Genomic DNA, 20,285 nt, shown 5'->3' with positions numbered 1-20,285 from the left:
CACCCACCTGCCAGCTTGGACTCCTTCCCCACCCCCCACCCTCTCATTCTGGCTTCTCCCCCTTTCCTTTCTAGTCCCGATGAAATGTCGACTGTTTATTCTTCACCGTAGATGCTTCCTGACTTGCTGAGTTCCTCCAGCATTTTGTGTGTACCTAATGCCTGTATGGAGTACTTTTTCTGAATAAAGATAAACAAGTCAATGGCTAATGGAACATTTATGGAGTAGGTCCTGTGCCCACCCATTCAGCTCAATGCTCCAACATTCCAACAGAGCAGTGGTGCCTCCCACTATTACAAGCGGGGATTGAACCTGTAACCTCCTGGCTGAAGGGAGGCAAACCCAGCACCAATGCCTTGAGCGGTAGCCTGGTCAGGAAGTTGTACTTAATGGGACACAAACGGGCATTAGAGTTATTGAAAAGGTAAAGTTCCTGCCTGCACTTTGTTTGGTGCATTGGGTGGCAACCTTGCCATTTCGTTAGCAGTTTGTCTGTTCTTTACAACGCTGAGTTGCTAGCTTGATGCTTAACCGAGCACAGACAGAAAGTGTGCAAGGAGCTGGCCGAACCGGGGACCTCGTTCCAAAGTCTGGGAGCAGATACCACTACACCACTGGCAAAGACTTTACATTGTAGAGAGACAAAATACAAAAATGGGCCACCCTACCCCCCAGCTCAGAGTCCACACTCCCCCCCGCCACTGAGTCCACATTCTCCACACCTCCCGATTCCACACTCTCCACACCTGCCAGCCCACTGTCCACACTCCCCACCCGAGTCCACACCCTCCACCCCAGAGTCCACACACCCCACAGCTCAGAGTCCACATGCCCCCCCAGCCCAGAGTCCAAATCCCCCACCCCCCAGCCGAATCCATATTCCCCACCCCCCAGCCGAGTCCACATTCTCCACATCACCCCAGCTCAATCTACTCACCCTCACCCCACCAGCTCAATCCACACTCCCCCCACCCCCATCTCAATCCACACTCCCTCCACCCCCAGCTCAGTCCACACTCCCCCCCAGCTCACACTCCTCCCAACCCCCAACTCAGTCCACACTCCCCCCACCCCTCCAAGCTCAGAGTCCACACTCCCCCCACCCCCCAGCTCAGTCCAACTCCTCCCACCCCCCCAGCTCAGTCCGCATTCCCCCCACCCCCAGCTCAGAATCCACACTCCCCCCACCCCCCAGCTCAGAGTCCACACCCCATCCCCCAGCTCAGCCCAACTCCCCCCACCCCCCAGCAGAGTCCACACTCACCCTATCCCCCCAGCTCAGTCCACATTCCCCCCATCCCCCCAGCTCAGTCCAACTCCCCCACCTCCCAGCTCAGTCCAACTCCCCCCACCCCCAGCAGAGTCCACACTCACCCCAACCCCCAGCTCAGTCCACACTCCCCCCAACCCCCCCAGCTCAGTCCAACTCCCCCAACCCCCCAGCTCAGTCCACACTCCCCCCACCCCCCAGCTCAGAGTCCACACTCCCCCCACCCCCCAGCTCAGTCCACACTCCCCCCACCCCCCCAGCTCAGTCCACACTCCCCCCACCCCCATCTCAATCCACACTCCCCCCACCCCCAGCTCACACTCCCCCCAACCCCCAATTCAGTCCACACTCCCCCCACCCCTCCAAGCTCAGAGTCCACACTCCCCCCAGCCCCCAGCTCAGTCCAACTCCTCCCACCCCCCCACCCCCAGCTCAGAATCCACACTCCCCCCACCCCCCAGCTCAGTCCACACTCCCCCCATCCCCCCCAGCTCAGTCCAACTTCTCCCCACCCCCCAGCTCAGAGTCCACACTCCCCCCATCCCCCCAGCTCAGTCCAACTCCCCCCACCTCCCAGCTCAGTCCAACTCCCCCAACCCCCCAGCTCAGTCCACACTCCCCCCACCCCCCAGCTCAGAGTCCACACTCCCCCCACCCCCCCAGCTCAGTCCACACTCCCCCCACCCCCCAGCTCAGAGTCCACACTCCCCCCACCCCCCCAGCTCAGTCCACATTCCCCCCACCCCCATCTCAATCCACACTCCCCCCACCCCCAGCTCACACTCCCCCCAACCCCCAACTCAGTCCACACTCCCCCACCCCCCAAGCTCAGAGTCCACACTCCCCCCACCCCCCCAGCTCAGTCCACACTCCCCCCACCCCCCAGCTCAGAGTCCACACTCCCCCCACCCCCCCAGCTCAGTCCACATTCCCCCCACCCCCATCTCAATCCACACTCCCCCCACCCCCAGCTCACACTCCCCCCAACCCCCAACTCAGTCCACACTCCCCCCACCCCCCCAGCTCAGTCCAACTCCTCCCACCCCCCCAGCTCAGAGTCCACATTCTCCACCCCCCAGCTCAGAATCCACACTCCCCCCACCCCCCAGCAGAGTCCACACTCACCCAATCCCCCCAGCTCAGTCCACACTCCCCCCATCCCCCCAGCTCAGTCCAACTTCCCCCCACCCCCCAGCTCAGAGTCCACACTCCCCCCATCCCACCAGCTCAGTCCAACTCCCCCCACCCCCAGCTCAGAGTCCAAATTCTCCACCCCCCCAGCTCAGTCCACACTCCCCCCACCCTCCAGCTCAGAGTCCACACTCCCCACCCCCCCAGCTCAGAGTCCACATTCCCCACCCCCCCAGCTCAGAGTCCACACTCCCCCAGCTCAGAGTCCACACTCCCCCCACCCCTGAATCCACACTCTCCATCCCCCACCAGCTCAGAGTCCATGCTCACCATTTACATTCACCATGTTATTCCAATTTTTTTTTGTTTAATTCCCACCCCCCCCCCCACATTCTTACCAACTCCCTTCAAGAATTCGAGCCCCTATCTACTAACTAGGGATATCTTACAGCAGCAGGTAAACCAGTCCTTGTGCTGTTAATGTCTGTTGGAACTGTGCTTTGCATCATGGCCCTGGAGGAACGCTGTTGTCTGGCTGTATTCATGGGTATTCACCTGTGATTGACTGACATACATGAACTTGAACTTCAACTTGATAAGACATAGGTGACGAATTAGGCCATTTCAAATCTGCTCTACCATTCCATCATGGCTGATTTATTATCTCTCTCAACCCCTGAATTCCTCCAGAAAAATTGAGGACAGCGTGCAATCTCCACAGAGACAGCATCCAAGGTCGAGATCAAACCTGGGGCTCTAGCTTTGTGAGGCAGCGACTCTGCTAGCTCCACTTCCACTGCCCAACACAATTGTGGATGTTGCTTTCTTAGCACCTCTGCTCCATCCGCCTAAGGTGGGACATCCCAATCGTAATTTTACTTCTGATTCCCATTCCAACACGTCAGTCCAGGACCTCCTTTTGTGCCAAGATGAGGCCACCCTCAGGGTGGAGGTCAGCACCTTGTATTCCATCTGGGTAGCCTCCAACCTGATGACATGAGTATCATTTTCTCCTTTCAGTAAAAACATTTCCCTCCCCCTTTTGGTCTCTTACCTCTCCTCACCTGCCTATCACTTCCCCCCAAGTCTCCGTCTCCTCCATCTTACTTTTTTCTTTTCTCCCCCTCTCCCCTCTCTTATCAGATTCCTTCCTCTCCAGCCCTTTACCTTTCTCACCCACCTGGCTTCACCTGTCACCCTCCTGCTATCCTCCTTCCCGTCACCGCCCCTCCACCTTTATATTCTGGTGTCTTCCCCCTTCCTTTCCAGTCCTGAGTTGTGTCATCCCAAAATGTCGACTGTTTATCCATTTCTATTGACACTGCTAGGCCTGCTGAGTTCCTGCAGCATGTTGTGTGTGTTTCTTAGTACTTGCTGGGCTTGACCTGCTTCCCATTGTTTATGATTTCCCATTGTAAATCCGCACACAGTCGCCCTGACTAAGCTTTGTACTTCATGGTGGCGAGTATCCCATCTTACCTTTGTCTTCAGCATTGCAATAGTCGTGTAAGGAAACACGTTCATTGTGATGGTTGTACCACTCGTCCACCAGTCTTCCACACCAACTCTTAACCTGTGGTGCAAAGTGGTGCAAAATCACTCCCTCAGGAAGGTAGACAGGATTTTATATTTAGTGGCATGATTGTTGTACTGCACAGTCTGGAGGTTTCTCAGAGGTCGGTGGCGCTCGTTTAAAAGGAGAGCTTTGCGGGCGTTTGGTGTCATTCCAGCGGCAGGAGCAGTGCAGAGAGGAGTAAATAAAAGTACAGAAGGGAGCAGCCACTGTTGGGAGTGGGAGCATCAAGCCTTGGCTCAAAGGAGACTTTGGCTCGGAAGAGGAGTTGCCTCTGGCTAGGTTGTTCAAGAAGGTTTCTGTTAAGTTTCCCTATTTTCTTACTGTGTCAGGGGTACTTAATGTAGTTTAAGTGGCCATTGTGTGTTCTTCATGCTGGATGTGGCAGTACTGGGAGAGTCTCCCAGATAACTACCTTTGTGTGAAATGCATCCAGTTGCAGCTCCTTGAAGACCGTGTTAGGGATCTGGAGCAGCAGCTGGATGACTTTCGGCTTGTACAGGAGAGCGGGGAGCTCATCAGTTGGGAGCTATAGGGAAGTAGTCACCACCAAGTTGCAAGAGGCAGATAGCTGGGTGACTATCAGAAGGAATGGGAAGGTGAATAGGCAATTAGCACAGAGCACCCAGTGGCCATTCCCCTCAATAATATGTATACTGTTTTGGATACTGTTGTGGGAGATGTCCTCCCAGGGCAATGCCAGAGACCAGGTCACTGGCACTGAGCATGGGTCCATGGTGCAGAAGGGAAAAGGGGAGAAGAGGGGAGTGGTAGTGATAGGGGACTCAATAGTCAGAGGGACAGACTGGACATTTTGTGTATGTGTACAGGACACCCGGATGGTATCTTGCCTCCCAGTTTCCAGGATCAGGGATGTCTCGGATTGTGTCCACAGCATTTTGGAGGGGGAGGGAGAGCAGCAAAATGTCTTGGTACATATTGGTACGAATGACATGGGAAGGAAAATAGAGAGGTTCTGAAAAGAGAATTTAGAGAGCTTGGCAGAAAGCTGAGAAGCAGGACCTCCAGGGTAGTAATTTCTGGATTACTGCCTGTCTCATGGCCAATGATGGCAGAAACAGGATGATTTGGCAGATAAATGCGTGGCTGAGAAGCTGGTGCAGGGAGCGGGGCTTCAGGCTCTTGGATCATTGGGACCTCTTCTGGGGGATCGGTTGCACCTGAACCTGAAGGGGTCCAATATTGTTGTGGGCAGGTTTGTTAGAGATGTTGGGGAGGGTTTAAACTAACTTGGCAGCGGGATGGGAACCAGAGTGAAGGGACTCAGGATAGGGTGGATGGTAAAAAAGCAAAGATAGTGTGCATTCAGACTGTTAGGAAGGGCAGAGAGATGATAGGACAAAATTTCAGCCAGCAGGGGGAGCATCAGTGCATTAGGGATGCAGAATCAAATCCGGTAGCAAACACAATGTTATATCTCAATGCACTAAGTATAAGATACAAGGAGGATGATCTTGTTGCACTTTTACAGATTTTTGGGTATGATGTTGTGGCCATCACTGAATCGTGGCTGAAGGATGGTTGGAGTTGGGAACTGAATGTCCAAGGTTACACTTTGTATCAGAGGGATAGGAAAGTCAGCAGAGGGAGTGGTGTGGTTCTGCTGGTAAAGCATGGCATCAAATCATGAGAAAGATGTTGCATAGGATCGGAAGATGTTCAATTCTTGTGGGTCGAGTTAAGAAACTGCAAGAGTAAAAGGACCCTGATGGCAGTTATATACAGTGGACTACAGATTACAATGGAAAATAGAAAAGGCGTGTCAAAAGGGCAAAGGTATGATAGTCATGGGAGATTTTAATGTGCAGGTCGATTGGGAAAATCAGGTTGCTGATGGATCTCAAGAGAGTGAGTTTGTTGAATGCCTACGAGATGGCTTTTTAGAAAAGTTTGTCATTGAGCCCACTAGGGGGATCAGCTACACTGGATTAGGTGTTATGTAATAGAAACATAGAACCATAGAAAATAGGTGCAGGAGTAGGCCATTCGGCCCTTTGAGCCTGCACTGCCATTCAGTATGATCATACTATCCAATCCCTTTAGAATTTTATACGTTTCAATAAGATCCCCCCCCTCAATCTTCTAAGTTCCAATGAGTATAAGCCTAGTCGATCCAGTCTTTCTTCATAGGAAAGTCCTGCCATCCCAGGAATCAATCTGGTGAACCTTCTTTGTACTCCCTCTATGGCAAGAATGTCTTTCCTCAGATTAGGGGACCAAAACTGCACACAATACTCCAGGTGTGGTCTCACCAAGGCCTTGTACAACTGCAGTAAAACCTCCCTGCTCCTGTACTCGAATCCTCTTGCTATGAATGCCAACATACCATTCGCCTTTTTCACTGCCTACTGTACCTGCATGCCCACTTTCAATGACTGGTGTATAATGACACCCAGGTCTCGTTGTACCTCCCCTTTTTCTAATCGGCCACCATTCAGATAATAATCTGTTTTCCTGTTCTTGCCACCAAAGTGGATAACCTCACATTTATCCACATTAAGTTGCATCGGCCATGAATTGCCCACTCACCCAACCTATCCAAGTCATCCTGCATCCTCTTAGCATCCTCCTCACAGCTAACACTGCCACCCAGCTTCATGTCATCCGCAAACTTGGAGATGCTGCATTTAATATACATTGATCATTAATATACATTGTAAACAACTGGGGTCCCAGCACTGAGCCTTGCGGTACCCCACTAGTCACTGCCTGCCATTCTGAAAAGGTTCCGTTTATTCCCACTCTTTGCTTCCTGTCTGCCAACCAATTCTCGATCCACATCAATACCTTACCCCCAATACTGTGTGCTTTAAGTTTGCACACTAATCTCCTGTGTGGGACCTTGTCAAAAGCCTTTTGAAAATCCAAATATACCACATCCAATGGTTCTCCCCCATCCACTCTACTAATTACTTCCTCAAAAAATTCTATAAGATTCGTCAGACATGACTTTCCTTTCACAAATCCATGCTGACTTTGTCTGATGATTTCACTGCTTTCCAAATGAGCTGTTATCATACCTTTGATAACTGACTCTAGCATTTTCCCCACCACCGATGTCATTTTCCCCACCACCACCATAGATAAAGGGGATGTAGTTGACGTTGTATATTTGGATTTTCAGAAGGCACTTGACAAGGTGCCACACATGTGGCTGCTTACCAAGTTAAGAGCCCATGGTATTACAGGAAAGTTACTAGCATGGTTAGAGCATTGGCTGACTGGTAGGAGGCACAAGTGGGAATAAAACTATCCTTTTCTGGTTGGCTGCCAGTGTCTAGTGGTGTTCCACTCGGATTGGTGTTGGGACTGCTTCTTTTTATGCTGTATATCAATGATTTAGATGATGGAATAGATAGCTTTGTTGCCAAGTTTGCAGATGATATGAAGATTGGTGGAGGGGCAGGTAGTGTTGAGGAAACAGGAAGGCTGCAGAAGGATTTAGACAGCTTAGGAGAATGGACAAGAATGCGGCAAATGAAATACAATGTTTGAAAATGCATGGTCATGCACTTTGGTAGAAGAAATAAACGTGCAGACTATTTTCTAAATGGGGAGAAAATCCAAAAATCTGAGATGCAAAGGGACTTGGGAGTCCTTGTACAGAATACCCTAAAGGTTAACTTGCAGGTTGAGTCACTGCTGAGGAAGACAAATGAAATGTTAGCATTCATTTCAAGGGGTCTGGAATATAAGAGCAGCGATGTGATGCTGAGGCTTTATAAGGCACTGGCGAGGCCTCACCTTGAGTATTTTGAACAGTTTTGGGTTCCTTATCTAAAAGATGTTCAGGCATTGGAGGAGGTTCACAAGGATGATTCTGGGAATGAACAGGTGATATGAGGAATGTTTGATGGCTATGTGCCTGTACTCTCTGGTATCTAGAAGGATGAAGAGAGATCTCATTGAAACCTTTGAAATGTTGAAAGGCCTAGTCAAAGTAGATGTGGAAATGATGTTTCCTATGGTGGGAGAGTCTAGGACAAGATGGCATAGCCTCTTGAACCAGTGGATGGGAAGCAAAGTACATTTATTTCAAAACTGAGTCTAACCAAAGGTTAGAGGTAACTGAAACTACACATACCTTTCCAAATTGACCTAATATTAGGACGCCAAAGTGGCATAGCAGTTAGTATATCGCTATTACAGCTCACAGGATTGGAGTTCGGAGTTCAATTCCAGCATCCTCTGTAAGAAAGCTTATAAGTTCTTCCCATGTGTACCTCCGGGTGCTCTAGTTTCCTTCCACAGTCCAAAGACGAACTAGTTGGTAGGTTAAGTGGTCATTGTAAATTGCCCCGTGATTAGGCTAGGGTTAAATAGGTGGTTTGCTCAGCGGTGCAGCTCGTTAGGCTGGGAGGGCCTGTTCTGCGTTGTATCTCGAAACAACAAATAATAATTTCTCTGGGAAAATGCAAAAATGGAGAATGTGTAACCATGCACAAAATCAATCTTGGCCACTTACAGCAGTGAGAGCAGTTCTATCTTGATTGATGGAACACCCCAAATCACTTCCACTCTGGCTGATGACAGCACTGTCATTATCTGCAGCCTAGTATTTTCACCAAGCAATAAGGGGAAGTGGGTACCTGTGATCTAAACAGTTTTCAGAAAGTGAACAGGTAGATAGGGTTGTAAAGAAAGCTTTCGGCACATTGGTCTTCATAAATCATACAACTGAGTACAGGAAGAGGAATGTTATGTTGAAGTTGTGAGGCCAAATTTGGAGTATTTTGTGCATTTCTGGTCACCTATCTACAGGAAAGATACCAATAAGATTGAAAAAGTGCTGTCACAAGTAGATAAGGTTGTAAAGAAAGCTTTTGACACATTGGCCTTTATAAATCAAAATATTGAGTACAGGAGTTGGGATGTTATGTTGAAGCTGTGTAGAATGTTGAGAGGCCAAATGTGGAGTATTGTGTGCAGTTCTGGTCACCTATCTACAAGAAAGTTATCAATAAGATTGAAAAAGTGTAGAGAAACTTTACAAAGATGTTGCTGTGACTTGAGGACATGAGTTATAGGGAAAGGTTGAATTGTTACCACTTCCCTGGAGCTTAGGAGAATGAAGGGAGATTGGACAGAAGTATAAACAATTATGAGGGGTATAGATAGGATAAATGCAAGCAGGCACAGATGAAAGCAAAATGGAGGGCTGTGTAGGAGGGAAGGGTTAGATTGATCTTACAGTAGGTTATAAGGCTGGTACAACATCGTGGGCCAAAGGGCCTATACCTTAATGTACTATTCTATCTTCTATTTTTAGGGTGGAGGAAGAGGCTTGACTTGAAATGTCAACAGTTCACTTCCCTCCATTGAAGCTGCCTGAGCCACTGATTTCCTCTAGAGCTTCGAGTGGGGATGGAGGTTAAACAGACCTGTTTGGAGGTGGAGATCTGCACATGAATATGACTTGTCCTATGCACCTTCAATACGTGAATGAAAATTGCTTTTACAGCATGGTTCTATTAGAGGAATCACTTCCCTCTCCCCTCTGAGAATGAACCTACCTAATTTCTTGCTGTTGGTATGCAGATTTGTTGAGTTGGACGTTGATGGGCACATGTCGCTCAGCCAGGAACTCCACACACTTCATCGCAGTTTCTTTGTCCCCCTGTTCAATTGCTCGGCTCAGCTCCCAAGCAACATTCTCTGCTAGAGGAATGACACAGAACAAAGTCACCTTACTGATCACACAGAGTTGTGATAGGGGCAGGGTGAGGAGACAAGGAAAATGCAACAGATTTTCATCGTCTCTTCTATGTTTTTCCTGTTTCACCATCCCTTCAATCATTTCTTTGTTTATTCTGGAACTTGTGATGGGTCTTTCTTTTAGCTAACATATACTTCGACCTCACATTCAGACACCAACATAACATACCCACAATGCTCAGCAGAACAACACAGAACACAACAAGCAACAAAACAACAACAGCAAAACAAGTTCCTTTCCTTCCTCCCACCTTCCTTCCCCCCTCCAAGAGGACCACAACCTTGTTGTAGGGTTTGGAGGCTCCCAGTGACCCACAGTGCTATGTTGGCTGGAGTCAGGCCCTAGTGTTTTGGCTCTTAGTATGGTCACCCATGCCAAACAGGTGATAGGGTACAGGCCAGAGTAAGAGTGGTCCACCGGTCCTCCAGGTTTGGGGGTTCAAATCAGGGTTGACAACTGTGACTGGTCAAAAAAAAATTGCTACTGAAACAGCCATGAAGAATCCTTCTTTATCTGTGTGTGACGATATGGACAGGCCAAGGTGGAGGACCTTCATTGCTGCACCAAACACCAGCAGCCCAAAGGGCAGTAAGTACCCTCCTTCCACCCACACACACACTCTCACGGATAGTCCTCCAACTGCAGTATCCCTGCATTCACTGAGGTTTAGAAGAATGGGGTGGGGGGAGAGATCTCATTGAAACCTACCGAATATTGAAAGGCCTAGAAAGACTGCACATAGAGAGGATGTTTCCAACAGTGAGAGAGTCTAGGAACAGAAGGCACAGGCTCAGAATACAAGAACATCTCTTACAACAGAGATGAGGAGGAACTTCTTTAGCCAGAGGTTGGTGAATCTGTGGTATTCAATGCCATGGAAGGCTGTGGAGGCCAAGTCATTGGGTATATTTACAGTGGAGATTGATAGGTTCTTGATTAGTAAAGCTAATAAAGGTTACGGGGAGAAGGCAAGAGAATGGGGTTGACAGGGATAATAAATCAGCCATGATAGAATGGCAGAGTAGACTCAAAGGGCTGAATTACCTGTCCTGCTCCAGTGTCTTATGGACTACACCTCAGTGTCCAACCAGTCTTGGTGTAGTGTGTGTATATCATCAGAGGAGGGGTTCACCAGACTGGGCTTCTACTCCCTTGAGCCTTGAATGAGAAATGGATTCAAATAATTCCATAAAATTCCTTTACTGCTTTGAAGTGGTGGACGCAGGAATGATATTTTCACTGGCTGGGTTGTGTGGAAACCAGTGGCCCAATTCTGCTCCTACGTCTTACGGTCTTATGGTCAAATTTCATGACGTACATCAGTAATAAAAAACCTGATTCTGAATGGTCTGTTTCCTCACATCAGATTGTACGCCTGCTGTAACCCACCCACAGCACTACCAAAGGATATGGGTTTCAGGAAACTCACCTCTATCTGTCAGGTCCATGCTCGGATTCATTTTGAGATCCAGTTGGACTTCTCCAGCCTTTTAGATTAACTACTGCAGGAAAGTCTCTAGGTAATCAAAGGGAAAGAAGGATATCATAATTCATTAGGAGTTTGAGGAAACTTGGTATATCACCAAAAACTCTAGCAAATTCCTACAGATGTACCGTGGAGAGCATTCTAACTGGCATGGCGGGACCACTGCACAGGATTGGAATAAACTGTAGAAAGTTGTAAACTCAGCCAGCTCCATCATGGACACTAGCCTCCCCAGCATCCAGGACATCTTCAAAAGGTGACGCCTCAAAAACACATTAAGGACGCCCATTTCCCAGGATATGCCCTCTTCTCATTGCTACCATCAGGGAGGTGATACAGAGGCCTGAAGGAACAGCTTCTTCTCCTCCGCCATCAGATTTCTGAATGGACAATGAACCCATGTGCACTTCCTCACTACTTCTTTTCCCGCTCTCTTTTTGTACTACTTACTAATTTAATTTTAATATGCATTTCTTATTGTAATTTAGTGTTTTTATTATGTATTGCAATGTACTGCTGCCGCAATAGAATATATTTCATGATGTATTTCGGTGATATTAAACCTGATTCGGATTGAAAAGGGGAAGACTGAAATCTCTGCTGATACTCATGTAAATGCATCTCCAAAAATTATGGAAGTGCTTCATTAGTCATGCTGCTGATCTGGTTTTAAACTAAGTCTGCTCAGGTGAAATTTAAAGATCAGACGGACACCTGCACCCAATGGCACCAGACAAATAACAGTTCTTTAAGAGATGTGTTAAGGTGAGAGGGCAAAGTGGAGAGGGGACCACGATGGTGTGGTGGTTAGCCCAATGCTATTACAGCTCAGGGCATTCTGGAGTTTAGAGTTCAATTCCAGTGCTGTTTCATGAGGAGTCTCTGTATGTTCTCCCTGTAACCCTGTGGGTTTTCTCTGGGTACCCCAGTTTCCTACCACACTCCAAAGACGTACCAGGTAGGTTAATTGGCCATTGTGAATTGTCCCATGATTAGGTTAGGGTTAATCGGGGTTGTCGGGGGTTGCTGAGGCAGAAGGGTCTTCTCCACGCTGTATCACTAGATAAAAAAAAAAATAAATAAACAAACACATTTTAAAGCGCCTAAAGGACAACTTCTTTATACAGAGAGTGGTCAGCTTTGGAAGGAGCTGCTTGAGAAAGTAGTTGATACAATACCAACATTTAAAAGACATTTTGATAGGTACATGAATTCAAGATTCAGCATTGTTTAAAGGTCATTTCTGAAACACAAGTGTAAAGGTGAACTAAATAATTGTTACTCCAGATCTGATGCAACACAAAAAAAAACACACAAGATAAAGAACAGAATAATAAAAAACACAGTAAATACAAATACGTAAGATAGTGTATATAGATAAATAGAGAGATTGTATGTCCATAATAAAGTGATGCTAGACACAGGCGTGTCTGTACATTAGTTGAGTATGAGTCTGACAGGAAATGATATAGCAGTAGTGGTTGGGGATGTGGGGAGGTGGCTTAGTGGGTGGAGGTTTTGATCAGCCTTGCTTCTTTGGGGAAGGAACTGGTTTTGAATCTGGTGCTCCTGGCATGAATGCTACATAGTCTCTTCCCTGATGGGTGTGGGACAAACAGTTCATGAGCAGGGTGGGTGGGATACTTCATGATGGTACTGGCCCTTTTCTGGTATCTTTCGGTAGCCATATCTTTTCTGGTGGGTAGGCTGGTGCTGGTGATGTGTTGGGCAGTTCTGACTTCCTATCTGCCACAGTGCAGTTTCTGCACCAAGCAGTGATACAGCTTGTTAGAACACTCCCTACTGCATGTCTGTAGAATGGCGCAAGTATGGATGTGCATTGTCCAGCTCTCTTGCCTCCTCAGAAAGTGAAGGTGTTGGTGAGCTTTCGTGACTATGTAGAATGTGTTCCGGGACATGAAAGGGTGTGTCAGATATACACGCCCAGGAGTTCGAAACTTCTGTGCCACCGATATAATCAGGAGTGCAAGTGGTATGAGTTCTCCTGGTTGATAACTATTTTCTTTGTCTCGAACTTCCAGTAATGCCCCCACCCTCTCCTTCACCATTCTCATTTCCCCCTCTCACCTACCCATCACCTCCCTCTGGTGCTTCTCCCCTTTCCCTTTCTTCCATGGCCTTCAGTCCTCTCCTATCACTTTCTCCCTTCTCCAGCCCTGTATCTCTTTCACCAATTGACTTATCAGCTCTTTACTTCACCCCTCCCCCTCTCCTGGTTTCACTCATCACCTACTACCTTGAATTTCTTCATTCCCGCTCCCCACTTTCTTATTCTGACCTCTCATCTCTTTTTTTCCAGTCCTGATGAAGAGTCCTGGCCCGAAATACTGACTGTTTACTCTTTTCCATAGGTGCTGCCTGGCCTGCTGAATTCCTCCAGCATCTTGTGTGTGTTGCTCTGGATTTCCAGCATCTACATACTTTCTCTTGTTTGTGATTTCCTTTGTCTTCTTAACACTGAGGAAGAGGTCATTTGCCAGGCACCAGGCCTCGAGCCCTTCATCTCCTCTCTGTAGGCCGTCTCATCATTGTTGGCGATGAGCACCACCACTGTCGAGTCATTGGTGAATGACGATGTGTTTACGCGGGTGTTTGGCCGTGCAGTCACGTGTGAGCAGAATGTACAGCAAATGGGCTCAGCACACAGCCCTGGGCTGGCATTCACGTGGAAGGTGATGGGGAGGGAGGAACAGTTACGCATTCCGACTGTCTGAGGAAAGGTTTAGAGAGATATGGGCCATATATGGGCAAACAGGAACAGTATAAGTGGGCACCTTGGTTAGCATGGAGGAAATGGGCTGAAGGGCCTGTTTCTGTGATGTTTTTCTTTAAGGTTCTACCCAATTCTAAACTTCTGGTGAATGTAATTTGAACAGGGGACTAATAGTTTAACCACCACTCTGATAACATCAGTTGTACAAGGCTAAGGAAGTGATCTGAGCAGTTTACCATGCAGAAAGAATTTTATAACCTGAAGACTTTTTCAAGGTTTCAAGGACTGTAGCAAGGTTTAATCAACACGGATTGTAGATTTGGACTCTCAGGTTTATGACGTGTTCTAGCCCTGGTCTCTTTTGCTACTACTTTTGGGAGATTTTTGATTGGGGTGGCCTGAAGATAACAACAGCAGGCTGAACTGTACTGAAATGTGCTTTTCAATTTTGTGTTTTTTTTGTTGCCTTTTGTGCAGGGGGAAGAAAGTTTGATGTCTTTCTTTGCACAGATTGGTTCCATGGTGTTTTTTTGTGACTGTGGGAAGACGAATTTCAGGGCTGTACATTGCATGCATACTTTGATAATAAATGTACTCTGAACTTTGATGGGAGAGCCCTCGAACAAAGGAACAACGTCTTAAAATCTTGAAGGGGGGGTGGGGGAGGTGTAAACTCGCACAGGGTAGCAGAAATCAGGAAATCAACTGTGAGAACTCTGTGGAGGCTGGGTCATAACTGGAGCCTTCAAAATCATATCAGTGAGGTATGAAAACAGCACTGTGGTGGGGAGGGGGCTCAACAATAGGTGATACGATGATGCGCAGCATATCACTGGCACCAGCCTTCCCGCCATCAAGGGTGCACTGTATTTACAGAAAGGTACTGGAAAAAGGCCTGTAACACCAGGAAGGATCCCACCCACCCTGCTCATGGACTGTTTGTCCCACTCCCATCAGGTAGGAGGCAAACAGTCCATCCACGCCAGGACCACCAGACTCAAAAACAGTTACTTTGCCCAAGCCATTACCCCATCTCACCACTGTTATGTATACATCAGCAACTTCCCTTCACAATCCCTCGGCGCCCTTCAATCAGCACCTTCCCCCCCCATGCACAGCCACTCTATGCTTCCTGTCCACACCTCACACAGTCACTATCCTAGTGTGCTTTCATCTGCCTCGCTGCTACCTAAAAATGGTCCTCTTGCCAAGAGTCACTTTGTCATTTCCTGTCAGAGTCATCGGGGGTTTCCACCCATTTTTATGCCATAGACCCCTACCATTAACCGAGGGGTCCATGGTTCAGATACTCCTGCACCAAGTGTCACTTTATGTACATACAGCCACTCTACATATACAATTTAATCTCACGCATGGCCACACTAAACAGTTACTTGTACAATGCTTTTCACAGAATTGCTTTTATACTTACATTTGCAGGATAGATGTATTCCAAAAGCGAAGAAATACTCAAAAGGAAAACTAGTACAACCGTGGCTGACAAGGAAAGTCAAAGCTATGTAAAAGCATAAGAGAGGACATACAACATAGCAAAAATTAGCAGGAAGATAGAGGATTGGGAAGCTTTTAAAAACCTACAGAAGCAACTAGAAGGTAGGAGGCAGCGCGTGGGAATAAAAGGATCCTGCCAGCGACTAGCGAAGTTTCACAGCGGTCAGTGTTGGGACCGCTTCTTTTTATGCTGTACCAATGATTTAAATGATAGAATAGATGGCTTTGTTGCCAAGTTTGCAGACGAAGTGAAGTTGGGTGGAGGGGCAGGTAGTGTTAAGGAACAGGAAGGCTGCAGGACTTAGATTAGGAGAACAGGCAAGAAAGTGGCAAATGAAATACATGTTGGAAAATGCATAGTTATGCACTTCCGTATTAGAAATAAATGTGCAGACTATTTTCAAAATGGGGACGAAATTCAAAAATAAGACCATAAGACAAAGGAGCAGAAGTCGGCCATTCGGCCCATTGAGTCTGTTCTGCCACTTTATCATGAGCTGATCCATTCTCCCATTTAGTCCCACTCCCCTGCCTTCTCACCATAACTTGGCTACTCAGATACCTATCAATCTCTGCCTTAAATATGCCCAATGACTTGGTCTCCACTGCTGCCCGTGGCAACAAATTCCATAGATTCACCACCCTCTGACTAAAAAAATTTCTTCGCACTTCTGTTCTGAATGGGCGCCCTTCAATCCTTAAGTCATGTCCTCTCGTACTAGACTCCCCCATCATGGGAAACAACTTTGCCACATCCACTCTGTCCATGCCTTTCAACATTCGAAATGTTTCTATGAGGTCTCCCCTCATTCTTCTAAACTCCAAGGAATACAGTCCAAGAGCGGACAAACGTTCCTCATATGTTAACCCTCTCATTCCCAGAATCATTCTAGTGAATCTTCTCTGTACCCTCTCCAACGTCAGCACATCCTTTCTTAAATAAGGAGACCAAAACTGCCCACAGTACTCCAAGTGAGGTCTCACCAGCGCCTTATAGAGCCTCAACATCACATCCCTGCTCCTATACTCTATTCCTCTAGAAATGAATGACAACATTGCATTCGCCTTCTTCACTACCAAGTCAACCTGGAGGTCAACTTTAAGGGTATCCTGTACGAGGACTCCCAAGTCCCGTTGCAACTCAGAACTTTGAATTCTTTCCCCATTTAAATAATAGTCTGCCCATTTATTTTTTTCTGCCAAAGTGCATAACCATACACTTCCCAACATTGTACTTCATTTGCCACTTCTCTGCCCATTCTTCCAATCTATCCAAGTCTCTCTGCAGACTCTCCATTTCCTCAGCACTACCAGCCCCTCCACCTATCTTCGTATCGTTAGCAAACTTAGCCACAAAGCCATCTATTCCATAATCCAAATCGTTGATGTATAACGTAAAAAGAAGTGGCCCCAACACTGATCCCTGTGGAACACCACTGGTAACCAGCAGCCAACCAGAATAGGATCCCCTTTATTCCCACTCTCTGTTTCCTGCCAATCAGCCAACGTTCTATCCACGTATGTAACTTTCCCATAATTCCATGGGCTCTTATCTTGTTAAGTAGCCCCATGTGTGGCACCTTGTCAAAGGCCTTCTGAAAATCCAAATATACAACATCCACTGCATCTCCCTTGTCTAGCCTACTGGTAATTTCCTCAAAAAATTGTAATAGGTTTGTCAGGCAGGATTTTCCTTTAAGGAATCCATGCTGAGTTCTGCCTATCTTGTCATATGCCACCAGGTACTCTGTAACCTCAACCTTGACAATCGACTCCAACAACTTCCCAACCACCGATGTCAAGCTAACAGGTCTATAATTTCCTTTCTGCTTCCTTGCCCCCTTCTTAAATAGCGGAGTGACATTTGCAATCTTCTAGTCCTCCGGAACCATGCCAGAATCTATTGACTTTTGAAAGATCATCGCTAATGCCTCCGCAATCTCCACAGCTACTTCCTTCAGAACACGTGGGTGCATTCCATCTGGTCCAGGAGATTTATCTACCTTTAGACTATTCAGCTTCCTGAGTACTTTCTCTGTTGTAATTGTGACTACGCACACTTCTCTTCCCTGCCACCCTTGAGTGTCCGGCATACTGCTGATGTCTTCCTCAGTGAAGACTGATGCAAAATACTCGTTCAGTTCCTCTGCCATTTCCTTATCTCCCATTACAATTTCTCCAGTATCATTTTCTATCGGTCCTATATCTACTCTTCACCTGTCTTTTACTCTTTATATACTTGAAAAAGCTTTTAGTATCCTCTTTGATATTATTTGCTAGCTTCCTTTCATAGTTAATCTTTTCCCTCTTAATGACCTTCTTGGTTTCCTTTTGTAAGGTTTTAAAAACTTCCCAATCCTCTGTCTTCCCACTAATTTTTGCTTCCTTGTATGCCCTCTCCTTTGCTTTAACTTTGGCTTTGACTTCTCTTGCATCCTTTTTCCACTCGAAAATTTCTTCTTTTTTGGAATATACCTGTCTTGCACCTTCCTCATTTCTCACATAAACTCCAGCCACTGCTGCTCTGCTGTCTTTCCCGCCAGTGTCCCTTTCCAGTCAACTTTGGCCAGTTCCTCTCTCACGCCACTGTAATTTCCTTTACTCCACTGAAATACTGACACATCAGATTTCGGCTTCTCTTTTTCAAATTTCACAGTGAACTCAATCATGTTATGATCACTGCCTCCTAAGGGTTCCTTCACCTCAATCTCTCTAATCACCTCCGGTTCATTACACAATACCCAATCCAGTACAGTGGGCTCAACAACAAGCTGTTCTAAAAAGCCATCTCGCAAACATTCTACAAATTCTCCCTCTTGAGATCCAGTGCCGACCTGATTTTCCCAATCCACTCGCATGCTAAAATCCCCCACAATTATCATAACACTGCCCTTCTGACAAGCCTTTTCTATTTCCAGTTGTAATTTGTAGTCCACATCCCTGCAGCTGTTTGGAGGCCTATAAATAACTGCCATCAGGGTCCTTTTACCCCTGCTATTTCTTAGCTCAACCCATAAAGATTCTGCACCTTCCGATCCTAAATCTGAGATGTAAAGGGACTTGGGAGTCCTTGTGCAGAACACCCTAACAATTAACTTGCAGGTTGAGTCAGAGGTGAGGAAGGTAAATGCCAAGTTAGCATTCATTTCAAGAGGTCTAGAATATAATACCAGGGATGTAATGCTGAGGTTTTAGAAGGTACTGGTGAGACCTCACTTTGAGTATTGTGAGCAGTTTTGGGCTCCTCATCTAAGAAAAGATGCGCTGGAATTTGAGAAGGTTCACAAGGATCATTCTGGGAACAAAAGGATTATCAGATGAGGAACGTTTGATAGGTCTGGGTCTGATCTCATTGAAACCTTTCGAATATTGAAAGGCCTAGACAGAGTAGATGTGGAAAGGATGTTTCCCATGGTGGGGGATTTAGGACAAGAGGGCCCAGCCTCAAATAGTGGTGCGATCATTTAAAACAGAGCTGCAGAGAAATTTCTTTAGCCAGAGGGTAGTGAACTAGCGGAATTTGTTACCACAGGCAGCTGTGGGGGCTAGGTCGGTGGGTGTATTTAAGGCAGAAATTGATAGTTTCTGATTGGATATGTCATCAAAGGTGACGGGGAGAAGGCTGAGGAGGGGAAAAAAGGATCAGCCATGATTGAATGGCATAGCAAACTCAATGGGCCAAATGGCCTAATTCTACTTCTATGTCTTATAGAAGCTTAGGAAACCTACAGCACAATACAGGCCCTTTGGCCCACAATGCTGTGCCGAGCATGTCCTTATTTCAGGGTTACCCATAGCCCTCTATTTTTCTAAGCTCCATGTACCTATCCAGGAGTCTCTTAAAAGACCCTATCGTATCTGCCTCTACCACCGTTGCCGACAGCCCATTCCACGCACTCACCACTCTCTGCATAAAAAGCTTACCCCTGACATCTCCTCTGTACCTGCTTCCAAGCACCTTAAACCTGTGCCCTCTCGTGTTAGCCATTTCAGCCCCAGGAAAAAGCCTCTGACTATCCACATGATCAATGGCTCTCATCATCTCATACACCTCTATCAGGTCACCTCTCATCCTCCATCGCTCCAAGGAAGAAAGGCCAAGTTCACTCAACCTATTCTCATAAGGCATGCTCCCCAATCCAGGCAACATCCCTGTAAATCTCCTCTGCACCCTTTCCTGGGTTTCCACATCCTTCCTGTAGTGAGGTGACCAGAAGTGAGCCCAGTACTCCAAGTGGGGTCTGACCAGGGTCCTGTATAGCTGCAACATTACCTCTTGGCTCTTAAACTCAATCCCACGATTGATGAAGGCCAAGGCACCATATTCCTTCTTAACCACAGAGTCAACCTGCGCAGCAACTTTGAGTGTCCTATGGACTCGGACCCTAAGATCCCTCTGATCATCCACACTGCCAAGAGTCTTACCTTTAATACTACAATTCTGCCACCATATTTGACCTTCCAAAATGAACCACATCAGATTTATCTGGGTTGAACTCCATCTGCCACTTCTCAGCCCAGTTTTGCATCCTATCGATGTCCTGCTGTAACCTCTGACAGCCCTCCACACTATCCACAACATCTCCAATCTTTGTGTCATCGGCAAATTTACTAACCCATCACTCCACTTCCTCATCCAGGTCATTTATAAAAATCACGATGAGTAAGGGTCCCAGGACAGATCCCTGACGCACACCACTAGTCATCGACCTCCATGCAGAACATGACCCGTCTACAACCACTCTTTGCCTTCTGTGAGCAAGCCGATGGTCTTATATTTATTGTGTTTTTTATGCCGCATTGGAACCAGAGTAAAATCCTTTACACTCGTGTACTGAAGAA

General features: G+C 47.0%; 1 protein-coding gene across 11 annotated transcripts in view; it reads right to left on the bottom strand.

Annotated features, from left to right (window-relative positions):
* Nucleotides 1-20,285, bottom strand: part of rbck1 (RanBP-type and C3HC4-type zinc finger containing 1) — an 83,629-nt gene that overhangs the window by 38,203 nt on the left and 25,141 nt on the right. For 3 of the 11 annotated variants that reach the window (XM_063041066.1, XM_063041067.1, XM_063041064.1), the window contains 4 exons: nt 12,153-12,256; nt 11,141-11,227; nt 9,509-9,653; nt 3,881-3,974 (listed from right to left, as the gene is read on the bottom strand). In XM_063041066.1, coding sequence (XP_062897136.1) covers nt 3,881-3,974; nt 9,509-9,653; nt 11,141-11,171 — 270 coding nt within the window. In that variant the 5' untranslated portion in view covers nt 11,172-11,227; nt 12,153-12,256. Of the gene's footprint in view, nt 1-3,880; nt 3,975-9,508; nt 9,654-10,755; nt 10,870-11,140; nt 11,228-12,152; nt 12,257-20,285 lie in introns of all 11 variants that reach the window. The other 8 variants (XM_063041068.1, XM_063041065.1, XM_063041071.1 and 5 more) reach the window with 6 other exon arrangements.

This window comes from Mobula hypostoma, chromosome 2, assembly GCF_963921235.1.
Source record: "Mobula hypostoma chromosome 2, sMobHyp1.1, whole genome shotgun sequence".
Classification (NCBI taxonomy): domain Eukaryota; kingdom Metazoa; phylum Chordata; class Chondrichthyes; order Myliobatiformes; family Myliobatidae; genus Mobula; species Mobula hypostoma.
This window is presented reverse-complemented; position numbering and strand designations above follow the sequence as displayed.